At 53.0% G+C, this 10,422-nt stretch overlaps 1 protein-coding gene across 1 annotated transcript; it reads right to left on the reverse strand.

Moving 5' to 3' along the window:
* Window positions 1–3,212: 3,212 nt before the first annotated feature.
* On the reverse strand, window positions 3,213–7,191 carry Irx4 (iroquois homeobox 4). Its single transcript, XM_052160031.1, has 5 exons — window positions 7,147–7,191; window positions 6,475–6,726; window positions 5,514–5,626; window positions 4,419–4,747; window positions 3,213–4,021 (listed from the first exon to the last, which is right to left on the reverse strand). Exons 1-5 carry the CDS (start codon window positions 7,189–7,191, stop codon window positions 3,213–3,215), a joined length of 1,548 nt encoding a protein of 515 aa, XP_052015991.1.
* Window positions 7,192–10,422: the final 3,231 nt, after the last annotated feature.

Raw genomic sequence — 10,422 nt, forward strand, 5'->3', positions numbered from 1 at the left:
AGGTTTTTCTTTTTTTCTTTTTCTTTTTTTTTTTTTTTTTTTTTTTTTGGAAAGGGAGAGAAAAAGAAAAAATGGAGCCATCAGCTGCATTTGAGGGGTCGATAAAGCTTTTAGATTTGGAGACGGTTTTCGGAGCCAGTTTCCCGCGGCTACGTGTTGTTAATGGAGCTTAAGGAATTATCTTAGACTGGGCCGGCCGGGAGCCGTATATTTCCCGCGCCTGTTCCCTTGTCGAGTCTGAATATGCTGCTGTCAGACTCGCTTAATGAAAAGTAACGCGCCGCTGATTACAGTTTTATTTGGCTCTATGTAAAGAGCGCCGTTAATTTAGCCTCTCCTCTCGGTGTGTTTGCGATCGCCACGCCTGAGCGACTGAGCGCGTCCCTGCGCTGCCTCCTCGTGCGGGCGCCCCAGGCCGGCTGACAGCCTCCCGCAGGGGAAGTCGGGGCTCGAAGCCCTCCCCCGTCGCGCCCCACTGGGGGACCGAGACCTTTCCCCTTCCCAGTGCCCTCATCCTGCGAAGGCGCCTCGATTCATCTAGGGTGTCACGCTGGCACTTGACTCATTCCCACAAGATTCGGTGAGCCTGAAAGCACACCCTGCAGGCTGCTCCCCTAAGTAAGAGGTGTCTTTGGGTGGTGTTCCGTATGGCCCGACGCCCTGCAATATGGCTGAGGCCCCCTCAGCCCTGATATGATTATTCACAGAGTAATGCAGTTTATTCAAATAAGCCCCTTTAGTTGCTAGTCATCAAGATCTCAGGCTCTAGAACTTGTTACTCGGACACCAGAGCTGGTGCCCAGAGGTTCCAAGCTCAACAAGCTTGGACGAGCTCAGAAACCTCCTTTCTTCAGATTGCCTCAGAGGAGGAATCTGGGGGGCCACAGCCGGTGTGTGGACGTGAGCCCTGATCAGAACCTCCTCCGGTGTGTGCGCCCAGGACAAATCTGTCTGCAGCCAGGACACGGGCTTCAGTCCAAACTTGAGTTTTTGTTCTTCCCTCTCTTTATCTCACCCACTCCTCGCCTGCATTTGTGAAGCCTAATTTTTTCTTTTTTCTTTTCTCTTTTTCTTTCTTTCTTTTTGTCTTTCTGAAAATGCTTGGCTTTGTCTAGGGTTGTGTGGGGGCGCACTTGGCGGCCGCATTAAAATTCCTCGCCCCAGCTTGGGCAGCAACGTGTCTCCCCTGAGACTCCACTTTCGCTATTACTGTCAAGTACCCTTGACTCTTTATTTTTGCCCTTTTATCTATTACAACTAATTCGAGTTCTTTTGCCCTTTTCAGTCTAAGACGTGGGCTTTCCGCAAAGCCTCCCCTGCCAGCGCTCTCTCAAAGCGTGGAGCCTTTAGAAATTGAGGGGTTTACTGTCAAAATGAAAATTTCACTTCAAATTATCTTGGCTGATGCTAGCTTGCTAGGCCGGGGGCTCCCGCCGCAGCCTTTTGACAGGCACATCAGCGGCAAGCTTCCGCGTCCCGATAATATCATCCAGGAGAGCGAAAGTCAATGCGGTGACAGCGCAAGCCGGGACAATCCAATTACTGAGTGCTGGCCAGGGCAGGCCTGCGGCTTGGGGCAGTTGGCCACTCGGTGCGTAAGGGCCAAGGGCTGGAAACCAGGGTCCAGGATGAGGACTATCATTCAGGAGACCCTCTCAGCCTTAGAGGTCTGGGTTCAGCAAAGCTAAGTTTCTTTCCTTGGGGTGTGTAAACTGTCCCCAAAGATGGCCCTATAGGCTCATTAGTGTGAGTTTTGATAGGTTCCAATCTAGTCCCACCCCTAAGATTGCAGAAGGCCTGGCATCTATTAAATGTCTGGTATTTCTCAAAGGCCACTCTCAGAGATGAAAAGTAGTGTTTCTGGTATACACAGCTGGATTCCCTATGGCTATTAGAATTTATTCTATTCCCCGGGCCCCCTTAATTTTGTAGTAGCTTGCCCTGGGTTCTCTGCTTTACAAGCTTCTCTGCTTGCTACTGCCATCTCCCTAGGAACATTGGGGACTTTTATGAAGTCCATAGAGGCCTGAATAGAAGCTCTCAGGTGAGCAGAGAACAAGGGACAGATGCTGGGCAGGTGCCTCCTAGAGATGCAGGGGGCCTTGTAAAGAAGAACCACAGAGAACCTGAGCCCAGAGTAGCTTCCTCTGGTGACTATGCCTAGAGAGGTGCGGAGAATCAGGTTTGCCCTCAACCCAGGCTGCTTCTGCTATTAAGGTTCTCCCTCTGGAGTCTTCAGAACTTGAGTGATATAGAAGCTAAATTTGAAGCTACAGGGTTCAGGCTGCTTCTCTGGAAAAAGAGACAATGGGGTCAGGTAACACAACAGCTATTAAAGCCTCTTGGCATCAGAGAATGATATCCTCAGGGCAATGTCCCCCCCCCCCCACACACACACACCCAGGGCAAAATCCAAGGGGATTTAGAAAGCCTAAAGTTCGGGGATTCACATCCACTTATGAGATCAGAGGAGTGCTCTTCTTGTGCCTTTAACATCTCAAAAATGGTTTGCTTAGACGGGCAACTACATTATTGGGGTGGAGTGTGGGTCAGCTCGCCTATTCTTACTTCCCCTGGGGGTCAGCATCACTGCTTCCAGGCACACCTGTAGAGCCAGCCCCAGCTGTGAAATGTGTTCCTTCCGCAATGCAAACACGAGAATTTATTAGTTTTGTTGTATTAGCCTCTCTCTGAAACAGGCAATTACTGGTGAATATACATCTTAGAAAACATAATTTTGTCGAGTCAAGAGTGTGCAACAGTGTAAACTCGGTGGAAGTGTTGGCGGTGAGCTCTACGTGCTGAGGATGAAGTCCGAAGAAAAGCGGGCTGAGGGGTCTTCGCAAGAACATCGGCATGCCTCAAACCCAGGAGACACAAAACAAGCCTCAGAACCCAAACGCCTTCTCCGTGTAAACTTTGGACGTAAACTTTATGCTTCAGGGGCCTCCCCTCGGCTGTGCTCTCCCGTCTTCTCATCTTCCTGGAGTTCAGGGATGGCTCAGGTGGACGCAAGATCAGGTGAAACCTGGTGATAGAACGCGAGGGGTTCCTCCATAGCTCTGGAGGTTGAGTTCAGATCCTCTGTCTTAAGTGGGTTGGCACCCTTGATTTGGAAATACTCCCTTCTTTTGGAAACCCATTAAAAACAGTCCAGAGTCAGTGCCTGCAGTCTGAGCGCCAAGTTCCCTTCTCCACTGTGCAGTTGGGTGTTAAGTGCAGAAGGGTTTGCCACTGGCCTTGGGCGTAGCCAGCAGCTCCCGGGAGGCCCCTGCAGGTGGGATGTCTTGGGGCACCGTGGGCGGGAAGGAGCAAGCCAGGGGCGTCGTCAGTACGTTGGTACCCGCCCCCAGATTGCGTCCTAGAGGGCCGGGATCCAGTAGAGCGCCCTTAGCGGTGGCCCAGGCCTGGTTCAAAGTGCTGTGTCTAAGGATGGGATCGTGAAATACCCCATCCACCCAGTTTCTGAGGCTAGTTACTGGGGAGTCCTGGTGCCTATCTAGACCCCCAGAAGGGGCCGTGACTGCAGGAGAGGACGCAGGCGTCGCCACGGATGCACCCGCTGGACCTTGGCGTTTCAGCATGCAAGAGGGAAACTCAGTCTGGCTCAGAGCTGTGGCTGCAGCAGCGGTGGCTGTGTGAGCCAAGGACCAGATGCGGGGCTTGGTCTCCAGGTTCGGCGGCGCTCCCGCCGGAGCAAAGGTCAGTTTGGCTTCGCAGGCCGGTGGGCCGCCCTCGGTGCCTGAGTCGGGAGCGACCACTGTGTTCCGGAGGCAGTTCCGTGCCCTCTCCAGATCCCCATCCATAACAGCTCCACCAGCGGTGCCCAGGGGCATCCGGAGTGTGGCGGAGGCCTCCTTGCCTGTGCCAGGACCGTCGGATGAAGCAGGAATCCTCTCTGGTCCACTATCCAGGGGCTGGAAAGGTGTCTTCAGCTCACATTCTGAGGTCTCAGCATCTAGAGGGTCGAAATCTTCCAAGTCACTGAGTTCTAGCTCCTTGTCATCTTTGCCGGCAGGACCTGTCAGGCAAGAGCATGCAGCCAGTGGAGGGAGACAGGATGGCATAAGTAGCTTTCTTTTATTCTAAGACCAGAGTTAATGGATCCTTATTCCCAACTAGTTATTAGCCCAGACCTTTCTGTTTTCCTTCTCCCATCTCCAGAGGGTCCCAAGTCTTGAACTAGGAACACCATTCTGGCAGATCTGCATTCAGATTAATGGTGTTTGCAATGCTTTTAAACTTGGCTTTGGAGGTCTTTATTCCTGTCTACATGGTACCACCTCAATCTCCTCTCCCCAGGCACAAGATCTGACTGGAAATCAGTTTACCAATCTGCTGCCCAGTCTCTAAGGCTTTTCATTTGCCACCCAAAGGCTTCCAGAGATACCCCATACATTGCAGAATCTTCAACCCACCTTCACTCTTGGCACTCTTGAGAGACTCCTCACGTGACTCTTCCTCTCCAGCCTCCTCCTCTTCACCCTCCCCATAGGGGCGTTTCTCATCTGCACATTTATTTCTAGGTGGCCAGGTCATCTTGTTCTCCTTCTTGAGGCGCCGGCGCGCGTTGGCGAACCAGGTTGAGACCTGCGTGAGTGTCATCTTGGTGATGATGGCCAGCATGATCTTCTCTCCTTTGGTGGGGTACGGGTTCTTCCGGTGCTCTTGCAGCCAGGCCTTCAGCGTGCTGGTGGTCTCCCGGGTGGCATTCTTGCGCCGCGTGCCGCTGTCCACGGTCCCGTACCTGGAGAGAGGCTCTGCAATGGGGTGCCAGTCGAGGCCGGGGAGATCATGCGAGCTGGTGGGGCTGGGGGGCGGGCATAGGAACAGACTGTGCCTCCCTGGGGTGGGTTGTGATTAAGGGCACTGCCTGGCCTTTTGTGTGCCAAGAACGAAGATGATGTCATTATTAAAATGACAGGGCCATGATCTCCGTCACTCTGCAGAGACATTTCTTTGATCCTTTATGGTTTTCCCTCTTACCACTTTGATCCGAAAAACATTAAAAGGCATCACAGATCTATGAACCAGCACCCCGTGAACCTGTGCCCAGAGTAACTGGGGAGCAAGGTTCAGGCGTTTTTAGTTGAACAGGTAATGGTCCCATAGGAAGATGGGGTGGTGAGTTGAGCTGTTCCCAGCATGGGTGATGAGGGCCAAAGGACTTTCCAAGGTAGGGCTGGGGGACCTGGCTCAGATACCCAACAGAGCTGAGCTTGTTGGGGTGCAGGAAGGTGTCCTGGGGGGGGGGCTTCAAGAAAGCAGCCTAATGGACTGAACTTTCTAGAATCAATTTGCTTGAAAGCCACAGCAATGAGAGAATTTCCACATTCACAACAGCATGGGAGATGTGTAAGGCAGGATGGATCACCTGCTTGAGGGACTTGCCCCCTCTTCTGGTCTTTCCACGCCCCACCCCCACAGAAGGAGATCTGGGGGTAGTGATGAGGGATGGAGTGACTGGTGACTGGACGGGTGGCAGTCTAGGGGAGGGAGGTCTCATCCCTCACCTGTCGTATGGGTACTGGCCCAGAGCTGGCTCATATGGGTAGTAGGCTGCAGCTGCAGTGGGTGGTAGGCCGGCGTGTGAAGATCCTGTGCCATCCTTGGACTCGAAGCTGTTCTGTAAAAGCCACCACAACTTTTGGAGACCCAGCTAGAAACCCTATCCTAAGAGGCCCCCTAGTTTAGCTTCGTTCCTAGGAATCTCCTCAAATTTCGCCCACAAACTGTAACCCATGTCCAGGACTCACTCAACACTTAGTATCCCAGAAGTGAACAGGGTGGATCAGGCTTAAGGCAGGGAAAGACCAGGGGGTGGAGGTAAGGTAAAGTGAGATGGGTGGAGGAAAGAAAAGAGAGGAGGAGGTAGATCTCAAAGGAGCTTGGAAAGGAAAGAAAGAGGGCAGACTTGTAAAAATTCTAGAGAGGCAGCCTAGAAATAATGAACCCGGTAGAGAAGAGGGGCTTTGAGAGGGAGGGAGGGAAGGGGCGGAGCTGGGAGGAGCTAGAGTACGCTCGGGGGTGGGGTGGGGGGATGGGGTGGGGAGGTAGGGCGGGGGACGGAGCGGGAAGGAGGAAGGAAGAGAGGGAGGAAGAGAGAGGAGAGCGAGGGAGAGAGAGAGAGAGAGAGAGAGAGAGAGAGAGAGAGAGAGAGGAATTTGTACTATGGTGAGAAGGCAAAGGAGTCTGAAATTGCGAGTTACCCCCTCTGGGAAGCCGGGAATCTGATCAGAATTCAATGACAAACTAAAACAGCAGCAACGTTTTAGGCATGGGGCTCTCAAGTCGGCCACGCTGAGTTTGAACCAAGGCAGGGTTCAGATCAGGAGGCACAGCTGACGTTCTTTTTTCCTCTCACCGAAACCAGTAGGGTATACAGGGCACTCTTGCCAGGGGCGGAAGTACACTTGGAAAACCTAAGGGGCAGGGCAGGGCGTGGGGTGGTGGGAGGGCATTTGTCCCCCTTACCAACGAGTAGAAAGCAGATGCCTCAGAGCCATAGGTCACGTAGTTGCCGTAGCTCTGCGAGCTGCCATAGGGGCTCCCATAGACGCCGAGCGCAGCGGCAGAATTGAGTTCGTGGCGTGCAGTGGCCAGCAGCCGGCTCTCGTAGACAGGGCAGTAGACGGGTGCCTGTGCGGAGGCTGCAGGCCCGGAGTCAGCTAGTGTGCGACCGCCTGACTCGCAGCACGTGCTCAGGGAGTTGGTGGTCATCAGGAACTGTGGTGGGAGGAATCACAAAGAAGCATGAGCACCAGGACAGACACTAGGGCGCTGGACCCTCAAGGACCTCACATGTCCCTAAGGGCCTCCTGCTGTCTATGTCAGATCAGCCACTTTAGGCCTCGCTTTCTTTGGCCTTTGGCCACGTGGGGGACCAGCCAGGTTTTTAAATCCTCCACGGGGATTCCAAGGTCCTGTGTGCCTTCTCACCAAGTATGTCTCGCCCACGTGCTTCCTAGGGTCCCCCAGAACCCAGTTTGAAGGATTAAACAAGAGGGAATTCAGATCCACCAACAGGATTTTACTAGCTCCCTTAATCCTCCATCCCCACAAGCCATGCTTGGCCAGTCCAAGGGCTTATGTGGGAAATATCCCGTGGTGGCTCTTCCCTCTCCCATCCCGTTGTCAGACCTTTACCTGAGGAGCAGAGGAATAGGGGTATCCAAACTGCGGGTAGGACATGGCGGGCGCAGCCTAGGAAGGTCGGAGGAGCCGTTGGGGTCCTGTGCGCTGCGTGGGTACTGCTCTGGAGCTGTAGGATCCTAGGCTCTGGGAGTGCGAAGCGAGAGGTGGTTAGTTCACCCATATGCTGCTCAAACTTTCCTAACCAGGTAAGTAAGTGAGTGGCCTCGGTCTCAGCGATTCTTTTAGCTTCCAAGTCTAAACATTTCACAGGGCCCTGGGACCAAATGGCCTCACCGCGATGACAGAATGCATATTTTGCAAAATAAAACAACAACAACAAAAAGAAAACAAAATAATAATTAAAAAAAAAACCCTCGAGTCTGTCAAGTCAGATGTGCGCGGCTTTAAGCGATAGAAGCGCTGATGTCAGCCCACGCTGCAGCTTGGCCTGGCCACAGACCTACAGGTCACTGGGATGCCGGCCGGGGGCGGGGCAGGAACCGTCCATGTCTGTGCTACCAGGGCGGAGGGCCATCTAGGTTTAACAAATGAACTCCATCCAAGGAGTCAATATCTCCCCGACGAACGGTGTTTCTCCTTAGTCACGGAGGACGGAAGGCACTTTTAATTAGAAATTAATTAACGAGCAGCTGCTCCTTCACACCCCACTGTAATCATTAGTCTCAATTACAAATGAGACCTATGAAGGGACACACGAGTGAGTCTTCAGTGAAGATGTAATCAAGAGTTAAATTAGCCGGGCGCTGGCTGCAGCCGCCCCGCTGCCCTCGCTGCATTGCGCCCAGGGTGGAAGGATGTGGGCCCTGCAGACCCTGTAGGCCCCTCGCGCTGAGACTGGGACAGCATGCCTCTGCACACTTCTTCACCACCTAGGTTTAGAAGAATCTTAGCAATGCCTCTCAGCAGTTCCTACTCTGCGCCAAGCAGAGTTTTAGAACCAACTGCCACCACAGGAGAGCCCGCATTCTGATGGCTACATAATCTCAAGATGTGTGTGCATGTCTCCCAGACCCTCCCCAGAGTCCTGCACTTTCAGGATCGGTGAAGCCAGCTACTGCAGGGCTTCCCCGTCTATCACCGGTTGACTGTGCCATTCTGGGCAGCTCACTATCCCTGGAAACGGCCCCTCCCCCTTCACTCCAGGTCATGCCACTGCTCAGCCTGGCTTCGCATCATTTCCTCTCCCCATCCCGCTTCTGGTCGCCCTCGGTGGCCTCCTTCCGCATCCCGCACCCCAAGGCTAAGACAGAGACTGCCAGACGCCGCTGCTGCTCGCTGGGAAGAGCACATTTACCAACTAGGCCCTCGGGGCTCTTCCCGTAGGCTCGTTGATCCTAGGGAGCAGCAGGGCTGGGTACAGGAAAAGGGGCGTTGGGCGCCTATTCTGGCACCCTTTGGTCTGCTTCACATAACTTCTGTCCCAGAATGTAAAGAGTTCTGTGAGAGAGCCCCAGTGGCCTCTCAAGACTTCCTGCGCTAATCTGGGCCCTGAGCTACTGCCTCAAAGCGGAGACAAGAGGACTGTGTAGGGCGCTTGGGGTACCAGGCCACTCGGAATTCTCAGGCTTCCTTTCGCGCCACGATCTTCCCAGGGCCTGTCTCGCCCCTACTTCTTTTTGGCCCGCCAGGCCAGCCACTCGCGCTCCGCCGGCAGCAGAGCCGCTCATCGCAGAGCTGTGCAGACTTGCTCCTAAAGATTCCTGGGTTCAGACCTGCGAATCGCCCCAGGGCCACCCTCTAATTAATGATGACGTTCGCGCCCTCTCCCCAGCTGCAAGGCTGCCTCCCAGAAACGAAATCTGCCGGCCCTGACAGCTTGGTTGAAGGTGATGGATGACTATCTGGAGACCGCAGTACACATCATATAATATCTGCTGCGTAATTGCTTTAATTTACAGATGAAAATACGAGTTCTCCGATCGCCCTGGACCGCAGCCGGCCATGTCCGAACTGCTTGCAAAGGAGGAAACCATCGCAAATAATGAATAGCTACCCCATGCAAATTATTCAGGCAGTTTAGCGTTGGTAGCCGGGAGAGATATTTATATATATATAAAACACTAGTCGAATGACATTAATAATTGTTTTTGAATTCTGTATTGATTTCATGGCAAGCCGTGTTTATTTCTTTCTCACCTGAATTGCTAATACCTCCTTCCTGTAAATAATAAGAAACTAGCCACCGGGGCTTCTCGAGTAGAAATGAATCTCAGCCTCTCCCTCTTCCTGCTTCTTCCCCTCCCCCAACTCGCTTCTAGCTTCTTTCAGTTTTCAGGCTTTACTGAGGCTTTGGCTGATCACCCGGACGGACGGATGACTACGTTCATTATTTACTGTTTACAAACAACTTGCTTTCTTTTGATAATGAGGTGCTGGCAAAGGAGAAGCTCTGTACATGGCGGCAGAGGCATGTAGGAAGCAGGAATCCAGCACGGTCTGGTGTACCTCAGTGAGGGTTTTTTTTGGTCACTTTCATTCTTGAGGCCCAGGCCTTGGGGACTCTGTGGTAAGCACAGACTGGTTGGGAAGGAGAAGGAAGAGCAAGCAGGCTGCTGCCTGTGTGTGGCACTCAGCTGGCATGGAGCAGTGCACCCAGAATGAGCATTCTCAGTTTTCTTTCCCTGCTCCTGGGCTTGGGTTTGGAATGTTACTCCTGAGGACTTCCACTTATCTCCTTAGTGGACTCCTGAGAGCTGGAGTCTCTCAGGGTCTTAGGGTGTCCTTGGGTTATCAATGCAGCATTCTGATTTGCCTTCCAGCCAGAGCTTCCAGGCTCCAGACGCTGTTGTGCTGTTGTTCTTCCTAGTTACCCTGTCTCTGGGCTTGGGCCTGGGCCTGGGCCTAGAAGTCAGGGGTACTGGACTCCACTGTACTTGAAGATGCAGACTCACATTCCACACCCTGTCTGCCCCAGTCAGGAGGACTTCACTGGACTGTTCTGTCTTCACTCAATCCCTACTGTCCAGTCCTGCTTCGGACCAGTACCCACCTCTGACATCTTGCTGACAAACTGCTACCTGGTTGAAGCTCTCTTGCCAAATGAGATATTCTTCAGGTCATCCTTGCTGCAGATATAAGGATGCCTTCCTCAAAGACCACGCTTTGAGCAGAGGCACAATGCTCTCTAAGAAGAGACAGGAGTCCTAGAATCTCAGGTACCCTCAGCCAAAACAGTCTTGCATAGATGCTCTGTACTGTGACTAGAAACTCATAGGGCCCCTAGATATAAATCACCATTTAGCAGTATGCCAGACCACTTGGCTTCCT

Source organism: Apodemus sylvaticus, chromosome 16, assembly GCF_947179515.1.
Source record: "Apodemus sylvaticus chromosome 16, mApoSyl1.1, whole genome shotgun sequence".
NCBI classification, from domain to species: Eukaryota; Metazoa; Chordata; class Mammalia; order Rodentia; family Muridae; genus Apodemus; species Apodemus sylvaticus.